The sequence below is a fragment of the Melanotaenia boesemani genome, chromosome 13 (assembly GCF_017639745.1).
Source record: "Melanotaenia boesemani isolate fMelBoe1 chromosome 13, fMelBoe1.pri, whole genome shotgun sequence".
NCBI classification, from domain to species: Eukaryota; Metazoa; Chordata; class Actinopteri; order Atheriniformes; family Melanotaeniidae; genus Melanotaenia; species Melanotaenia boesemani.
The window spans coordinates 12,820,244-12,840,474 of record NC_055694.1 but is presented as its reverse complement, the minus strand read 5'-3'; the positions used below and the strand labels follow the sequence as shown (position 1 = coordinate 12,840,474).

General features: G+C 37.2%; 1 protein-coding gene across 3 annotated transcripts in view; it reads left to right on the top strand.

Annotated features, from left to right (window-relative positions):
* samd10b (sterile alpha motif domain containing 10b) overlaps positions 1 to 20,231 on the top strand; it is a 53,418-nt gene that overhangs the window by 28,761 nt on the left and 4,426 nt on the right. For 2 of the 3 annotated variants that reach the window (XM_042004013.1, XM_042004014.1), the window contains exons 3-5: positions 7,616 to 7,784; positions 14,425 to 14,565; positions 15,331 to 15,341. In XM_042004013.1, coding sequence (XP_041859947.1) covers positions 7,616 to 7,784; positions 14,425 to 14,565; positions 15,331 to 15,341 — 321 coding nt within the window. The remainder of the gene's footprint in view (positions 1 to 7,615; positions 7,785 to 14,424; positions 14,566 to 15,330; positions 15,342 to 20,231) is intronic. The other variant, XM_042004015.1, reaches the window with a different exon arrangement.

Sequence of the window (20,231 nt, the reverse complement as noted above, 5' to 3'; positions counted from 1 at the left end):
TGCTAAATAGAGAGCTTTGTGAAAATCCCATCTGGCCCTTGGTCCACCCACTGAGAGGCTGCTCATATTTGCATGAGTGCAAGGCTTTTACACATTTAAGAGGATAGCGAAAGGCAGAGCTGCACAACGCTGACTGAGGTTGACAGTTCACACACTTCCACAAAGTCACTAGTACAGGAACAGTCAAGCAGACACACACAAAACCTTCTGAAGCATTTTATGAATCACAGTGACAAACTTGCACAAATGCACATGGCTAGACTGAGCTGTAGGAGATAACAGGGTGCTAAATGATTAAATAGAAACTGCCAGAGAAAAGGGGATCAGGGGTTACTGCAAAGAGAGAAATAAGAGATGAGATGCAATGAGAAGTGTGAAGAGGTGTGAAGAGGTATAAAGGATCATGTGTCCGGATTTGTCAGGGACTTTGGGATTGGAGAGAGATTGAAGATTCAATAATGACAGCAGAGCAAGAGTTAGATGTGTAAAAGTGATTGGGTTGGGGGCGGTAATAGGAAAAAGTTGCTTGGTCAGATGGCAGATTATACAGGGAAGGTGGAGGATAAGTGTTAGTACCCTGTTGAGAGATGAAGTGACAGCTAGAAAACGTGCACAGCAGGAGACGAAAAGAAGGTGTGAGATAGAATACAGGATATGCATACCATAAAACATTAAATTATTCATTCATTCATGCACACGCACATTCTAATTGGCGTAGAAATCTCATGCAGAGTATAATAGGCAGTCGTTGGAAGAGAGGTGTTATCGGTCACAAAGAGTGAATTTTAGAGATTCCCCACGCTCCCCTGACTTTAAGCTAATCCCATATTCAGCTGCAAACAGAGAAAGAGCATCCTCACACACACTTTCACAAACACATACACAAAACAAAATATATCTTAGTGCACAGAAGTCAAGGTAAAGGGAAGATTCAAAGGCGAAAAAATGAAAGAGAAAGGATGTTGGGGGGAGGATGCCAGGCAGTGAGAGAATGAAATTTATGAGGACAGAGTGGAGGATAGATAAGAGACCTGATAGAACAAAGTAAGCAGTAAAGGACAAATAAGCTTTTCCAGGATACAAACAGTGATTAATAGAGAAATCCTGGGAGAAAAGTCAGCATTGTGTTGGGAAGGATGTGAGGAAGAGGAAGATGAAGAGCTGAGACAGAACTTGTCTTGCTGAAATTCAGACGGCTAAAAATAGATTTTCTATTTATTATTCAATAGGGCCTCTGTCGATTTCCACACAGTCATAAATTACTAAAAACATTTTTAACTCCCTTAGAAAATTATATATTAAAAGACAGACTTATTTGATATTTTGATAAAACATACTCCTCTTTCCAACAGAACAGATGTTAAAGGCTTCAGGGACATGCACAAGTGCTTTCCTTAACAACTAGTCACAAACTCTTATTAGCAGGCGACAAGACTTTCATCTTGTTGTGTTTGGTTATGGCAGCAACCTTATATTCATGCTGTCACACAGTTGTTATGAATGAAGTTTCTTCCAATACATATTGGCTACTTACTCATTGCAAACTGTCTACTTGAACAAATCAAAGTCCTAATAAGGAGACAGACAGTCCCAAAGAGCTCTGATTTAATCTGCTGCTGTCGTCGTACTTGGTTTCCACAAATGGACTTTTTTTTTTTTTTTTTTTTTTTTTAATATATTCTACCCAACGTTATAAGGTTGGATAAATACAGTGAGACCAAGTTTATTTAACGTTTTTCTGGTTACAGAAGTGCCCGTTATTGCCCATATGAAAAAGAGTTGCAGTGACAGCGCCTTTCTGAAAAGTTCTGATATTTTCATTTCTGTGTCAGAGTGGCTGCACAAAAAAGGCAAAGCTTTCTAAAAAAAAAAAAAAAGGTGCTAAGTACAGCACTTTTTCTTCAAGGCACCACATACAGTGGATTACACTCTCTACTCATTGAGAGCAAGCAGAAAAAAATATGTTGAGCACCAGATCTAAAAAGAGATCATGGTTTGGGCCTAAATACATTCTTTCACAGTGATATTGTTAAGTTAAATCATGCTGCTTTGTAAACAAGAAAATAACGATGTAGACAGACAATGTGATCCAAAACAGTGCTGAAGAGGCTGATAATACTCATTAAATCCATCAAAGACCAGCTTAAAAGAAGGAAAGGGGTTTTCCATGCTACTGAAATGTTGTGGAGGTTATTTGAAACATAATAACTGCCAGTCTTAGATTTAAAGAAATTTTCACAAGAAGAAATTGGTTGAGTTTTACAAAATGACTTCAAGGGATGATGGTTGAGGGATTATTGTTTAGTTAATACAAAAAACAAAGAATAAGAATATATTATGATTAATTTGTGTGCGGAGTGAATTTTTGATCAGGTGACTTCAGTTTTTAAGAGTTTTAGTTATTTGCCATGTTGTGACAATTTTTCCATTAGATTTATTTTACTGATTTAATCAAGAAGATATTTTTTAACGTGCTAATGAAAAGGCACTATACTTTAAAAGTTCTGGTTGTAAGAATTATGTTATTTATTCCTTTATTTTTACCTCTTAACAGAGACAGACTAGTTGCTTTTCACTGTTTTCATGGACTTACTGTACTGACCGTGGAATCATTGTGCTCATCCCATTTTGTAAAACAGTAGATATGTTTATTTTTAAAAAATACAATCTTCTCTTTAATTTAAAATTGTAACGGGACATATTAAAGGTCATCGGAAGCTTCCTCAAATATGCTTATCTTAATGCAGCCTTTATAAGGACAAAAACATATTACATGGATATCTCTGCATCCCCTCACTTCTTCTCCCATCTCTGTGTCCTTAATTCTTTATTGAGTTCCACTCCACATACAGCCCCCACCTTGCTTATGCACCCTCCCTCCCCTTTTCTTCTGTATGTAACAAATGAGGCACCTCCTCCAGCTGGACAGAAGTAGGTCTCAGGAGAAGCGGGGAAGTAGTAAAGGGTGAGTGGGGGCGAGATAGAACTGGCCAGAGGAGATACAGTCTGATGGATGGCCAACAAATGGAGCGAGAAGAGAAAGGGAGGGAAAAAAGAGAGACAGAAGGATGATTGGGAGCTATCATTCCATTTCCCTCTTGTCTGGCTTCTTGATGATGAAGGCCATTATTCACACAAAGAGTAGCCAACTCCCGAGCTCACCGACTTCTGTCTCTTTTGTCCTTTTTTGTCTGCATTCACTTTCTATATCTATCTCTCTTAAAGACATCCATGTAGTTTTTCATTGCTTATAGGCTTTATACATAAATGGATGTTCACAAACATGAATCATGAAATATTTAAGAATTAATTACTGCAGCGGTTTCATTCATAAGCTAATTTATTAGCACTTACAAGCAGATTTGTAATGGTCCTGAGTTCTCTTTCAACATTTGTTTTGAACAAGCCCCCCTAGTCTGTCCCTTGAAGCCCTTTTACATTACGCCAAAACTGACTGGCAGAAAGAAGTGACAACACCTCTTCCTTGCTTCCAGAAGCAACTTGTCAGACAGCAGTTTTGGCTCATGGGCTAGCATCACTGTTCGCTGAATGAGCTAACCACTCAGTCACCAAACACTACCTGGTGCTGCACAACCATTCTGAGTCTCACCAAACGCTAGCTGCTGCAGATCACCACCATACGAGCAGGAAACATAGATCTCCTCCACCCCAATAACAAATGTGTTCAAAGTTTTGTCCCAAGGGAGGGACTAGAAATAAAAAATAAAAAAATAGATAAAAAATTGAAGATGTCCATCTGTATTTTCTGGAGAATCTCACATAACAGTGTGGGCTGCTTTGAGAAATCAAAGAACATGATCCTCATCCTGCTGCCTGATCTGTTCAGCTGAGATTGATGACATCCTCAACCCCAAGTCCGTTATAATAACCAAACTGAGATTTTTCTTAAAGTACTAGGACAAGGCAAGAAGTCTTCCACAGCACAGGGACTTTCTCCTGACTCAGGCTGATGTTGAAAAGATGATGTAGAAGCCAACATAGTTGTTCTGCACAGGTCTTCAGAACCCCGGGGCTGACACCATCTGGGCCTACAACCTTGTTCCGGTTCAGTTTCTCCAGATACTTCTTCTCCTGATTGCCGGAGACAGACAGGCTGGATGGGGAGGCAGAGGAGGAGTGTATCCTGATGTGAGGGGAGATGAGATTGTGTTGAGATCCGTGATTGAGCTGCAGGGTAACAGTGCAGAGGTGTGATAGGAAAGCTGTGGGCTCATGAAGGGTGTGAGGTTTGTTTGATGGGAGGCAGGCAAAGAACATGCTGAATGTTAATCTGAGCTGAACCAGTTGAAAAACTTGTCCTTTACAGTGACATGTCCAGGATGACACCATCTGTTGGTGACAAGTCCTACAATATCTCCACCATTACTTTTTTTTTGACTCTTTGATGTCTTGATCTGTGCGTACGGTCTTAAAGCAGTGTACAGACTCAAGAGTCCAGGATATGTTCCCTAAGCCATGTCTTGGTGAAACATATAATACTGCATTCTTTGTTTTCCTTGTGTCTTTGGTAGCACCTCAAGCACATCCATTTTATTAGCTAGCGACCTCACATTTCCCACGATAATTGTTGGAAGACATGGTTTGATTTTCCACTACTTTTCTCTCTGCCTTGTTCCTGCTCTGCATCCTCTTCACTTCCTCTTCAACTAATTTGGGATTTGGTAGTTTTTTTTGCTCAATCATTTGCTTTTGGAGAGCTCAACTAGTCGATCCCACTGGTAAACAAATCTTTCGTTGCCATGGATAATTATGATAACAGATATTGGAAAAAAGTTCAGTGTAGGAGGTGAAATCACTCTAGCAGCGCAGTCTCTAAACCAGTGTGAAAAAGTCTTTTAAAGCAGGGAAATCTGCTCTTTCTATGATGCAACATCATCACTGTGATGCCTGTCACTTTGACTTTTATATATTTTAAATCACATCACTTTAATATTTGTCTCTTCTCCTTTTTCAGTCATCCTGAAGTCCCCTCTTCACACTTGACTGGTTGCATTTTGTATATCTTTCTTCTTTGTAAACTAGAAAGGCACTTGGTGAGAGCACTCTGTCAAAATGACTAAAACATAGTGGGGAACCCCTTTAGTCATATATGTTAAATGTGATACTACAGTTTACCGAGTTGCTGTGTTTTCAGTCTTGATGCTCAGCAATAACCACTGGCAAACCAAGCCCTTTCCTCAGGGTAATAAAAGCTATATACCATATTGTTAATCTCACAAACTAACATTTGATTAAAAAAGCGTTTGGGGGGGTTAGGTGTCATTATTTCTTGTGTAATCATAAAGCAGTGTTTTGAACCTTGGTCTATTTCAGACAAGAAATAAATAACAATAATGACTTCATCAACTGATAATAAAGTCCAATGGTCCTAATAAAGCTGGAGTTTATTTCAGTCATATTTCTGTAACAATTGATTTTAAGCCTTGAATCTGCTGTGGTTGTGTGAATTATGGCCATGATAAATGGGAGCAGTCAAGAAAATCACATTCCTACACCGTAAAACTATGACTGATTGCTCTCTGACTCTGAGAAGCTTTTACCTTAATAATAAACTTAGCAATTATTCTATATCACAACCTATTGAAAAGCATTAACATGTCTTGCAAGTGCATACCTATCTGCTCCAGTGATAGCATGCAATTAAAACTTGTGTCAACAAGAAGATCCATAAGATTTTAAATCTTCAGGTCAGACAGACAGACATACTTCAGAAAGGGTTTTTGTTGTAAAATGCTTATTATTAAACAAACAATTCATAATGAATTCATGATGTCACTAGTTAGCCTTACCTTAGCCACTGATTTATGATTATTACCCATAATTTCAGCCATTATTTTTTACAAACAGGTCATTTTGCCTTTGACTTGATTTAGATTAAATTCTCTTTGTCTTTATAAATTTCCTCTACACAATGATTATCTAAGCTATTGCTCTCTCGAATATTCATACAGCTGCACCAGCAAAAGGGCTGACTAGATGATAAAGACTAAAGAGGCAGGTTTGCAGCTTTAGTGCAGGCAGCAGTTAAAGCCACCCAAAGATGAGGGAACAATTTTACCCTCTCTTGCCCACATTCAATCATCTATAGGATAAAGTTTTTCCACACCTCTCCCAACTCAATCTCAATTAATGTGTTGAGCTGTAAATTTGGGTTATTAAAATGACTTCAATACTAAGTCAGAGATAGTACTATGTGTGTTAGAAAACAAGCAAACACTCTAGTGGAGAAATGGAGTTGTTTTTTAATTAAAGCCTATAAAGTGGACCACATTTAGTGGACCAACCAGAACTTGATGGAGCCTTTTCTACTTAAATTGACAGAAGGAGGTCTCATTACAGCAGCTGGCAAAGATGGAAATAGTTATGAACTTCCATTGCATATTAAGATGTGGAGATGTTCTGCAAGCTGGTCTTTGTGACGTTTGTGAGAAAACAGCACGGGGAGTGTTGGATATTAAGCTACCAGAGTGTGTACAAGTTGCATTTGTGTGTATGACATTTCAGCATACATAATCCTATTAAATACAGTCAGTTATGGAGGGGAACATTTGGCAGCAGTTCTGTGTTTTCTGCTGAAAATGAGCCAAAGCCTTTTGTTGTAGAGTTGGCTCAGACAGTACATGAATGAATGGATTAGATATGAGAGTAAGTCACACAAGAGAGAGAGAGAGAGAGTGAGGGCAGAGGGGACTGAGTGATGGGTGTGTTTTGTGGTCTTATGAACTTGTTGTGACTTTATTAATGCTCCTATTAACCATCCACAAAAAACAAAGAAAACAGTGCTGCTGACAAATGATAGCTTGTAGGGATTGGGGAGGTGTGTGAAGAAGGAAGGGAGGAAAATGAAGAAAAAAGGGCATGTTGATATAAGTCAAAGATAAAGATGGCACGATGACACTAATGCTGTGCTGATTTATAATGAAGGTTCTATGCAAAATTAGGCCTGGAGTCAGACCAGAGCAGGAGCGTAAATAGCACTTTCCCAACCAGAGATGCGAGGTGAAAAACTGGCAGCTCATTTAAATCAGAAGCAGCATATGTTTGCCCCTTTAATGCCTTCAAGCTTTTAAACCTTGTGCTCACTAATGATTTGAATTACATTTAGTGTTATGGTAATTTTCTTTCTTTTTTTTTTCTATAGAACAAATCAAAACTCTGACTAACTTTAAGCAGTTAAATCAGAAATACATTTAAGGTTTGTATTAGAAATACCAGGCTGCAGTCTTGTGTTGATGAGGCTGTTTGCTCTCAGCTTATTTTTTAATTGTGGTTTTACTCGACTACCGAAAGGGATTTTTGTTGCAAACTCTGGCATTAGAATACATCGTCTCAGCTGATTTCATATTAATGAGAAAATCCTGCATGATACACAGTAACTAAACTAAAGTAATTACAAAGAGTTTGTCTGAAAGAAGCAATAAAAAAGCAATGCCTCTAATTAATTTCATGTATAAAATGAAAATACAAAGACACAAACAATTCTTCTTCTTCTTATTATTATTATTATTATGATTATTATTATTATATTGTCAAATCAGATGGACACACCTCACAAAACAAAGCAAATAAAAATCTACTTCTTTTTGTGTTTCAGCTGCGTCCGGGTGAAGCCTTCACTGTTTATCACACCAGTCCTACTCTGTCCAGTCTGTCCAAACCGGTGGTGCTGTGGACTCAGCAGGATGTCTGCAAGTGGCTTAAGAAGCACTGTCCTCACAACTATCTGACCTATGTAGAGGCCTTCTCCCATCACGCAATCACAGGTACTTTGCACCATAAGATGCATGGACATTAATTATCATTATCACTATATTACTACACAACTGTCCAACAATTTGATAAACAGTTTCAATGGTTTTTGCTCATTAACCAAGTATGGCAATGACTGTTAGCCAAACATTCCAGACTGTTAGCCAGCACTTTCTACTGTTAGCAGTAGTTTTGCTATTTTTTGCAATGGTATGAAAAACTGGGCATATCATAGCAAGCTAGCTAGTTTCCACATGTGTGCAATTAGTCATTTTTAAAGATGACAAATTCAACTTTTAGTACTAATAATCAGATTAATAGCCTAGCCAGAATAAAAATGCCTTGTGTTAAAACTCATAATTACTTTTTTAATCAGATCAAGATGAGCTTAAACCCGCTCAGGCCGCTCAGCTGGATTTTTGTGCATGCTTCTATCAGGCAGTCAGGGAATATAATGAGTAGAAAAACGGCAGTAAAAGGAGGCAATTTTCCTCTTGGATACCTTAAACTAGGACTGTTGAACATCATTAGGGAAATTCTTGAAACGTGATCTTGTGAGTACAGTTGGCATCATAAGCAGAACTGGTGTTCATATGATCACCTCTTCTGAGGCCATATTACTCCATTTATGTTAGTGTCATGAATACTTGTGATTTCGATCCCTCAGCAGCAAATTCAGCAAGGAGAGCTCTCTCCATTAAGTCATTGCTTTATGTTGCTTGCAGGGTATGATAATGCTCTGTCTTTACTTGTATTGTTTACCTGAAAAGTAGTATATATTATCAATAAATTTGGTAAAAACCAAAAGTTTTATTTTTTTTCTGTTACATTTCTCATAGTTTTTCACTCTAGGTTTTGTCCATGATTCCAATTTCTTTTGACTGTTTACACTGCTTATCCATCAGTATTGTTAATAGGTTTTCTTAATGTTTTGGCAATTAGTTCTGGGTACTAAATTCTTTAATACGTCTCTTTATAGAGTAGTTTTCCTAATCTTTCCATGTAACTGGTTGGCTATCACTACTGTAGAGGGTATTGTTTCATGTTTATGTCCTTACACATGACCTCTGTATTCATTCCAAAAAAGCACATTTTCTTTTGGACTGGGACATTACAAATCAATGCCTAAAAAGGCTAAAAAATGCCTCACTGGTTATATTCTTGGCTTCCACAGCTTTGCCTCTTCAACTAAAAACAGGTTTATGTTCAAATTCCTGCAAAAGAGATTTAAAAGGCACTCGTGTAAGGTAAAGAAACGAGTATGGCTTTTTTTGGAAAGGCAAAGCTGAATAAAAAACCGTGGGTTACAATTGTTCGCACGACACAGTTGTGCACATGCATTTGTTAGCAAGCCCACACACGTGCTTATAGACACAAACACAGCACAGACACATGACTGCATACAAATGTGGATACACAGTTATTCGCACATTTCCTCAGCTTTGACAGACCAGACGGTCGAGTAGTTTCTTTTTTCGCATCTCACAGAGAACAGATTGCTGTTTTTGGCCGTAGGGTCAGCCACCACTCTGTTACATTTGCTTGCACACATACACACACAAGCACTTAGAAACACATGCTGTATTTACACACTAGCTTCAGGGTTAACAATGCTCCCACTGTCAAAGCTAAAGTAACTATGATGTGATTATTTTTATTTATGTATTCTCAAACAGGGAGACTTAGGAAATGGCTCAGATCTAATTCATTTGCTTATGTCCAGCTGAATTCTATTTGCTCCTGGCTCTTGTGCTAACATTGGTTTAATATGATGTTTTTTGTTGTTGTTGTTGGTACTTATAATTGACAGCAAAGTATTACATCCATTCATTTTTTTTAATATGCAGATTGGTTGCCTTTTTCAAAGGATATTGGATTTCTCCTACAGTTAAACAATGAATTCTATATGTGTGTGTGTATTATGTTAGTTCAGTGACCCAGAAAAAAATGCATCTCTCTCAGTTTGTCAGGGCACCATTAAAGTGAAACAAGCTGCCTAAGGACAATAGTGTAGCTTCTGCAGTGTCCCTGCTTTTACATTTCATTTGTTAATGTCTCTGTATGTTCATAAACATTCGTGCTGTCTTTTGTTGTATTTTAAGTAAAAAAAAAACAAAAACAAAAACAAACAAACAAAAAATAACAACAAAACAAAACAAACTTTGCAATACTCAACATTGTGGGAGTGTATGTGGAGCACACAGTTATGTATGGAGAATATATCATCACATGAATAAACCTTGTTTGCTCTTTTTGTTAGAGCCAAGGGTTTAAAAAAACTTTCCATTTTTGACCTCTGTGAAGTGTTTAAACATTTAAAAAAAAAAAAAGCCAACCACGCCAGAATATTAGTTTGACATAATATTATATTGCAATTAATTGTTGTATTTTTGTTAACATCAGGGTAACAGTTTATACCAGACTACAACAGCCTCCACTTTTCTTGTCTTATTTTTAAAATCTAAATATGTCCTCTACCACTTTGGGAGAGTAATGACATGCATGTGATTTGGTGACAGAGGCCACATTGTTGCCTTGCATTAAAAACCTCATCTGAATCTAGATTAGTTCTCAGAATAATGATTCCTGATGGCATGTGGTGCATGCACACCTGGGGCCAGATACATAAATGATGCATACATATGTATGTATATGTATATGTATATATATATATATATATATATATATATATATATATATATATATATATATTTTTTTTTTTTTTTTTTTTTTTTTTTTTTTTTTTTTTTTTTAATTAAGCAATTTTATTGGAAAAATAATTGTCTAAATAAGGAAATCAATGGATTGTATTGAATCTTCACTTTGATTCAAGGAAAAAAAAACTTTTTAACAGGTTTTTCTTTCCTGTTAAAACCTGTGGAAAAACTATTCTATTCTACAGTCATTTGGCAGACGCTTTTCTCCAAAGCGCCTTACATCTGAGAGTCAAAACGACACAAGCAAGAATTCAAATTAAGTGATAGTCAGACTGCTGAGTCCAGTTGGACCCAGGTGCTGTCGTGTAGCGCTGGAGGCAGTGCTTTTCTTTTTCTCTCTCTCTCTCTATAATAGCCCATTGTTTAATTACAAGATCACAGTTTCATCACACAATATCATCTTGGGCGTAAGTGCATGCAGCTTATTCACTGCAAGAAGTGACAGAACCCAGCTCAGGGAGGGCGGCAATGCGCCTTGACCGGTTTGAGTTCCCTTTTTTTTTACAAAGTTATCATTACCTTCATGGACGCCATTTTTACAGTTTGCATCCACAAGAGGACACATATATTACATATGTAAATATTCTCTGTTTTGGCCTGCATAAACAAACACTCCATGGGGATGTAATCAGTTGGAGGACAACTTCTTATAAATCTGGTTAAAAGATTATACATATGTGCATATTTCCACCTTTGTGCGTACACAGTTTTAGTCTTGAAACCTGGATGATACCTGCTTTATCTTTTTTTTTAGCCACTATTTTTCCACAAAGTAAAAAAAAAAAAAAACACATGCTAACAAACACTTGGTCAGCAGGTGTGAAGTCAGTAATTTGATACCTGCTGTCCTCAGCTCATGCCCTGTTACTTTCTCATGACATGACTGCAAGCTTAACGGGTTGCATTTACAGACAGATCTGATCACAAAGCTAGCCAGACCACCGTCAGATGTGCTCCAACAGACATGATTTCATTTGGCCTGCTACTATATTTAAACCTTACAGTCATAACCATTTTCTCTTATCCTGATGTATCAGATTTGAATGACAGATAGTGTAAATAGGATGCAGAGAAACATGCAGTTCGTAGACCAGGAACTGACAGTAACACAAAGTGAACGTGGCCACAGAGATGCATGTCAGCTTTGGTGATTCTGTGCATACAAGCCTGCAGAAATGTAATCATTTGTGAGAGCCTTTAGGGAAAGCATGAACTAAATAAATCTAATATTAAAAGCTTAAACCAAATATTGCTTTTTTAGAAGGAAGAGTTTACCTTCCTCCCTTTTGGATTGCTTTTCAGTCTGCTTTAAGAGTCATTATTGTCCAAGCCAAAGCAGAACTGTTTCTCATTTGCCCACAGACATTGTTAATAAGCAATTTATTTTGAAGCCAAATTGAGAGAAACGATCTCTATTGGAACCACTTTTGTTTTGTGTCTCTTTTCTGCCTTTGACAGCATACTTTCCCTGTCTGCAGGCAATTATTAGGAGCTGCATTAAGTCTGTCTGAGGGGAATTGATTTGAGCTCCATTCATCTGCTTTGTCTCATTTGTACACACACACACACACACACACACACACACACACACATACATACGCACACACATTCACAGAGCAAGGACGGGGTTTTCTAGGACACACTGGTTCTGCTGTTGGCAAGCGCATTCAAGAAGGCTTTTGTGGAGATGGGGTGAAGAGGTTGAAGTGTGCACACGCAGAAATAAATACAGAAAATGTACACAAAATAAATGAAATATTGTTGTTGTGTGTCTTCAAAATAGACACACAAAATAGGTTATTTGAGCACCTGGGCTGTAAGGAGAAGCAAATAATCTGCCTTTAAACAACATGTGCATACAAAGGCATAGACAGCACACACACACACACACACACACACACACACCTATCATTCAACCAATATAAAAGCTAACTGGTTTGTCATGGCTTTTCTCTCTCAGGGTGTGGAGCTCTATCCCATCAGAGGTAACTATTGTCTGTATTGTTCCAGTCCATCTGGCTGCAAAGCACAGAGTCGTTGATAGTTCTGTCCTCATTTACCTTGTCCAGATGCATTGAGACCATTATATCATATCTGAAGGAGCCGGGATTTGAAAAGAGAATCATGATTATTGCTGCTTTTTGATATAACGTTCAGCTGCATGTATACTAAATCATTCAATTTAAACAAAGCATTTTTATCTGAGAACTATCCCCAAAGACCATCAAAACCAATATAAAATCTTGTTTCAGTTTTCCTCCAGAGGATACTTAAAACACTCAGTTATGGGTGTACAGTTGCTACATGAAAACAAACAATCAAATTGAACTAGACAGCTGCACTTTGGTTTGTGAGAGTGGATCAGTCAGCAAATGACTCACTGGAGTCATGCGGCTAAAAATATTTAAAAACTGTCCAGAAGTCCAGGAAAATAAACTGATGGAAAGGAACGGTTTCCAGTAACAGAATATGTTGTGTAGACTGGTGTAGAAAATGATGATAAAACATCTCAAATATCTTTTGTATTTGTTTCAGTTTCCATTAATGCTGAAGTAGTTGTGTTGCTGTGCTAAAGCTGTTCAGGATAGTATGCTTTGATGCACATTTTACTTTAGTTTCCAGGGTGTTTTAGAGGCATTTTGTCCAAGTCTTGAACTAGTCTTTGTTACAACAGATCTACAGTGTCAAACACACAAAGCTGTTATCCATCATAAAGCTTGTCTTATGAAATGTAAGTACTGCTATTGAAGAAGTTTACTTATATTTGTGGTCTTTAAGGCCAGAAGACATAATTGTCTTTAAATTTTCCTTTCTCTGCCCTTCCTCAGTTTAAATCCTCTTTCTGCTTTACTCCTCTTGCACTCAGACTACATCCTAATTTCCTAGCTGCTCTGGGTAAATATAGGAACAGTAAACAGGGTTTAATGTGTGTAACAGATGCTTGTGTAAGAATTACATGCTCTAATAGTTATTTTAATTATTTGCAGGACTTGTCTTCTACCGAACATATCTAATGCACTGCTTGAGAAAGACCCAGACAGAGATGCAGATGATGTGCTAATGTTTAGATCTAGGAAATAGGATTGAACAGAATTATACAGAGAGGTAACTGCATGAGTAATGAGTCTAATTATGCTTTGGCCGTCGTACAGAGCTGCTGCAGGTATGATGGATTCCTCTTCTTTCTGCACCAGCGAAGGACACACTGTAGCCATAATACTCCATGTTTGTTTGTTTGCACATCCCTGCATCCTAGTTCTCCATACTGTGTGTTTGTATGAGTGCAGCTTGGTTGTAAAGATTGTTTACTGTAGGTAATGATATGTTAAATGTGTGTGTCTTGAGGGTTAATTGCCAAAGTCTGTAGTAAAACTTCACTGCTGAAAACAGGCAGTTTGAGTAATCCTCCCTGTGTCAGCCTGTTTACTGCCTCTAACTGTGAAGCCAAAGTGCTAAGTGGGAAATCAACACCTGAAACATTTATGTAAATTAGACTATAAATCTAAAAGCTCACAATGCTTTAGGATTGTAAATGTTTGGCACATATTCGCAAATGCTTTTTCAACACAAGCCTTATGCAGACCTCCACATGATGTTGCGTTTTTAGACGTGCACGATAATGTACTCTGTATTCATATAAGTGCTCCAATATTACAAAACCTGAATTCAGTGTGGAAAAAACTAGTGTTGTCAAAATTAACACATAAATCCAAAGAGATTAGTCTGTGGAATGCAAAATTTTTTGTAACAAATAAAGTTATTACTCGAGCCCTTTTAAAATTCTGGATATGGCATTATCTCGGTGGGAGAAGCTAACTGTGGGCATGAAGATGTGTTGCAGGTACTCAAATCCACCAAAAAACACTTCATCCTCTATATTTTTGCATTTGTACTCTGAAAAAAATGTGGTAAAACCATTCACATTTATTCCTGGCAGGACGGGCTTTGCTGCGTTTAAATGGGGAGAAGTTGGAGAGGATGGGAATCGTCCAGGAGACACTGAGGCAGGAGGTCCTCCAACAAGTCCTCCAGCTGCAGGTCAGAGAAGAGGTTCGCAATTTGCAGCTCCTTAGCCGAAGTAAGTGGCTTCTCTGTGTTATCGTGTTTGTGATTTATTTTGTGTATTTGTGTGAGACAGAGAAACAGCGGGACAAGTGTTTTGTTAGGTCAGTTTGCGAGGAAGCTGTCTGACATAAAGCATACCTGCTGTGACGTACGTGGAGTTGGACACCCAAGTCCAATCTTTTGTGGAATTTGAGCTTTTATTGATGGGAACTCTTGCTTTGCTTCCCTGAATGACGACTTCAGTAAACACTTTTATTACCCAGCCATCAGTAAACCTGTTTTCACTTGATGTTGCCTGTTTTGTGTAAATGTGTATTTTTCCTGCTGTAGTGAGTGTTGTAGGTTGTTGTTTTCTGTGTGCTTTAATGACCATGACTCATCAAAGTGAATGTGGAACTTGATTCTCATTCCAGTGATCCCAGGTCATACTTTAAATTTTAAGTTTTGCAAAGAAACTATTCCCCTTTAACTAACTGCATGAATACTACTCACAGACATCACATACAGATCAGGTAAAACAGCAGAATGCATGAACAACCTGCTCTGTTTCCTTCGGGCTCTGCATTTAATATAAAATGCTTTGTACTAAAAAGGAATATTTCTTTAAATCAGGATGATCAGTGAAGTTGCTTTTCCATCAACTGATCATTGTAAAGGGCTCATAGTTAAATGAAGTGGTCTTTGTTCTTTGACAAGCTCACACTTTCACTTTTTTGATCATGCATGCTGCTGATGCTCTTTCTGTTTGGTTTTCTTCATATTCCTACCAAAAACACAGACTTCTTTGAGGTAAGTGCTGCCAAATATCGTTTGTTCTTTTTTTCTTTGTTCTTTTTTTTGGGGACCTGGAAATGTATTTGTAGGTATTATATAAGTTGTGTGTGGATCCAGGCATTATGGGTGATGCACTGATGAAGTGACAGAGATAGAGCGGAGGAAAAAGAGAAACGTTGATCTGACTGAACCACTGAGTCAGCTGACTGACAGACAGTTAAGCTTTTAACGAAAGTCATTTTATAGCAGCATATAAAACTTTTTAAACAAACTATTGATTTTTGAATGAACAAACAAAACAGGTAAAGGATTCCAACTGCAACTGGAGAAGAAACACACTCAAAGAAAAAAATCAATCTGTGCTGCACAAACTGAGCTTATAGTTAAATCCACCAGCCGAGGAGCACTAACGTGAGGGTTATCATTTGTCTGTTTGCAAGATTATACAAAAACTAGCAGGTGTAATTTTTCCAAGGCTTGGAGAGTTGGAACAATAAAAAACTTTAAATCAACTTTCTTGATGCTTTCACTTTTGCTAAAAAAAAGCTGTCTCTGTGCTATGCTCTCTCAGATTCAGACTTATCTGCTTTCTAGTGTTTTTACAATTCAGCTTTGTTCGTTGACATGCCTTTTTTATGCTCTTTTATAGTCAGATGTACAGTATTTGACTTTAGTGTTCTTTCAGTGTCCTTGTATTTTTGTTTTCCACCTCAAACCATGTCCTTTATACCTGTGTGCAATGAATAAACAAAACATCTCCGTGTTTACTTAAACTGCACATTTCCACCAAGGCTGAATAAGAAATAAATCCTAGATTCAGAATCAAATTGATATAAAAAGTTATGTGATTTAAACTATGTAGAGAAATATCCATAGACTAATGATATTAGATTCCAACTCGTTCCTTTTTTTGTTATTTTTTAGATGATTTCACCTGAGTTCATGCAGATAGAAAAAGTTGCAACCATCCATGATTTTAAATGTGTGTTCAAACTTTCAGTTACCAGTACAGTAGTTTTAAAGGGGCTTTTGATGACTTTCAATCCAATCAAGAATGTTGAATTGAACTAAATTTGCTAATGTGATGCAACTGATTGGAAAGGAGAATGAAATTGCTGTTCGACGCCTCTGTTAACTGGACAGTGCAAATGTAATTTCCCAGTTCATCAGGCTCCTACTCTGAGCTATAAGGGTAGACTAATTAGGTGGCCCCCCAAAAACACCTGCTCTCCACAGGCTTGGCTACTCCAAGGTGAAAGAGGTGAAGGACAAATTGGAAAGTGGTGAAGGAAGTGAGAACACTGGTGTTTTAACTTTTTATGAAATGAGAAGTAGATGATAAGGCAATGAATCAGAGCAAATGTGCAGTAGTTGAATCAAAACTTTAAAAAATCTTTATTAGAAAATGACAGTCTTTGCAATTATCCACGACGTAATCATTAGCTGTTGCATTTAATGGCTAGGGTGAGCTTGTATCCACAATTTTGCACTTCTGGATCTAATACTGAAAGCATTATACACAATAGAAAATAATAGAATAGACAAGAATAAAAAGATTTATTGTCATTGCACAGAAGTACAACGAAATTAATGTGCAGCTCCAGAGTGTGTTTATCTAAATTAAAATAATATAGAAAATATATAAGATAAAAAAATAACTAAATAGACAGTATAGAAATATAACTATTTAAATCTAATGTTGTATACAAATTATACTATATACGTACTCACAAACATACAAAGTTTAAACAGAATATTTCACTTGGTTGTATTAATGAAATAATATATTAGGTACTGCACATGTATTATTGTGAAATTTGAAGATGAATTAACAGTCTTATTGCAGTTTGACTGTTCATTACTCTGATGGCTCAAGGCAAGAACCTGTTTGCTTTGGCTGTGCGTGCTTTGATTGACCTTCATCTTCTGCCAGAGGGGAGCAGGTCAAACAGGTGGAGGTCTGAGTAGGAGTGGTCAGACAGGATAATCTTCACCCATCTGAGACAGCGTGAGGTGGTGATCTCCTCCAGGTGGGGCAGGGAACAGCCGGTGGTTGTACTAGCTGTGCTGATCACTCCCTGCAAAGCCTTCCTGTTTGCAGCTGAATGATATAATTTGTCTGATATAACAGAAAAATATTTGATCTGTTCCTTTCAAGACAACAGTATTTAATTATCAGCAGTACATATCTACTCTAGCCAGTAAATATTAAAACTGTTTGTTTGGACAAGGCAATAAACTTAATCCACATAAGTTTAGTAAAAAAAAAACAAAAAAAAACTGGTGGTTCTGCCAATTATTTCTATGTGCATTTAATGCTGTTTCTCAGCAGTTATAGTTGAGATGTGAAGATAGTTTAGGAGAAGGGAGGGAAGGGAGATAAAGATCTGCAGACTGTGCCTGGCGGTTTATTCATAGTGTCTCAGTTATGCCTAAAGTCTTTGTCTTATAGCCAAACCAGCAACTTAGGACATGATTCCATGTTATCAATTGGATTTTAACTTTGATCAAATCTGAAATAGTTCAGTTATTGAACATATTGCAATGATAATTTGTACAAATATATTCGGTGTTGACATATTTTTGCTGGTTTTTCCTCTTGTACAACCAACCTTCATGAGCTTTACTGTAATTTTATTAGAGGGATACAGGTCTAACAGAAGTACTAGCATGGCTTTTGACAGTTAATAATTTCATGGACAAGAGAGAAAATATGTTTTGGCTGGCAACCCAGAGGCAATATTTGTGGATAAGTGTGGTGTTAGTGGAATAAAAAGATAAGAGGCAAGAAAAGGAGAAGGTAGAAACAAACAGTAGAAAATGCACGTCAAGACTATGCACTCACAGCACTCCACACACACCATCAACAATTCTTCTAATACACTTACAATTGTGGTGTATTTTAGCAGGGCCATCATATCACCTGTCAGGCCTGATTCATCTCCAGTGGATTTAACAAAAATTAAATATCGATCTCACAATAACATTTGAAAAAGGGAATGAAAATACAGAGCATGCAGCTGAAATCTGATGTGAGTTTGTCTCAGATCTGATCCATGACAACTGTTACAAGGCTTTTAAATTATTCATGTCTGAAGTGTAAAATGCACTCTTCAGTGATTCTTAAACTTTCACAAGCAATAAACGCTATCTATAGTACCTTTTGATGAGTGACACATGATACCAATTTGTGAAACAAAGTTAAAAGGAAAAATGCTTGAAAGATCCACTAGACTCTTAAGGGATGAGATTAGCTTTGCAGTTGGAAAGATTTACACATTGTGTTACGCTTTAGACTCTGAAAACACACTTTGTAGCAAAATGCTGAAGCAAAAACAAGGTTTTTCTTTCTATCCTGACAAGTCTCCAAATAGATGATATCATCGACATATGTGACTGTTGGGGTGGTGTTAATAAGGTGATGCTCAGTGCCTGGTCTCCTCCACACAACATTGTTGGGAATTGTGGCCAAACAGCTTAGTCCTCGTTTAATCAGATCAGAGATAAAGCCGTTTCTGGTGGTCTGTGACATGTTCAGGTGCCTTTGGATTAATTTACCAGGCTGTCAGGTGCTTTTTTGTGAGAAATGGCTGCTATTTGGTCTTTCTACAATATAGAGTGCTGCAGCAGTGACTGTCCTTCTGTAAAATTTTACCATTTCCATAGAGAAGTTCTAGATTTCCACTTTAGATGACCACTTTAGAAAGATAGAGGCTATTATGATTTTTTTTTTTTTGACACTTTAAGCCCATTGCCTTGATACAATCTGGTCTTGGAGCTCCATGTACAATTCTTTCTTCCTCACAGCTTTGTTTTCACAATGACAAATACTCTACAACGTTGAGACTATACAAAGACAAGTGTGTGCCCTCACGGTTCACTGAAATAGATTAGACAAAGCCAGAGCGGATAAAAAAAAATGGATCTGAATATGTAATTGCAATGCAATGTCTAATTTGAGTTAATTAACAAAAACTCTTAAAACCCATTTTATCAATCAAGACTATCTAATTGTGGAGAATTGTGTAGTTTAATGAGGAAAAATTACCTCCATTCATTCCAAGATTAGTTAGAAACACAGAAAAACTTTAAAGACTTTTGCAAGTTTTTATTGGAGAGTGGAAGGAGAGAGACTGAGTTCATTAAAGTTAAGGACAGCTGCGAGTGGAAATGACATGTTTAACAGATAGAGAAAAATACTGGGGATGAAATTCACTGATCACAGAGATATGAAGAAATGAGATTGGTCAAGAGGTTAATGGAGGGACTTGGGCAGTGAAAGAAGACTTGCCCTGACAGTTCTTTTATTTCATGGTTATGAGGCCCTACCTTCCCTCCAATGTTTTCACGGCAGACACATTTGCTCATAGCACTGAAATATCATTTCACACATTATAGAATTATATTTGTTGTAAATTAATGTTGAAAATGTTCTTCTTCACACAATAAGTACGGCAAAAATAATGGAGTGAATTAACAAAGCGATCTGTGACTGAAAAGGATTTAAAGCTTGTGTGTTATGCATACAACAGAAAATGTGGAAAGCTGCATTTGGAAAATTTCTTGCTTTACTGATGTTTTGATTTTTATTTTGCTACATATTGTGACCCTCATATAGCCAGGATCACAGAGGCCACCATTTCTAAAAGCTACTGGAATGTGTGACTTTATTGTACCTGCATTATAATGAATTTAGACTTAAGTACAAGTGTTCTCAAGAATTTGCTTGTCTTCTAAGACGTACAAGCAGAGAAATACACACTATCGCCCCCTGCAGTCACAGATTCTGATGGGTCACAGATTTTGGTAAAACACCAGGTCATATCTTTGTAATTTTGTTTCCTGAACTTGTAAAATGTTTCAGTAAATTTGTAAAAGTTTACTGAAAAAAAAATCTAAGAAAAA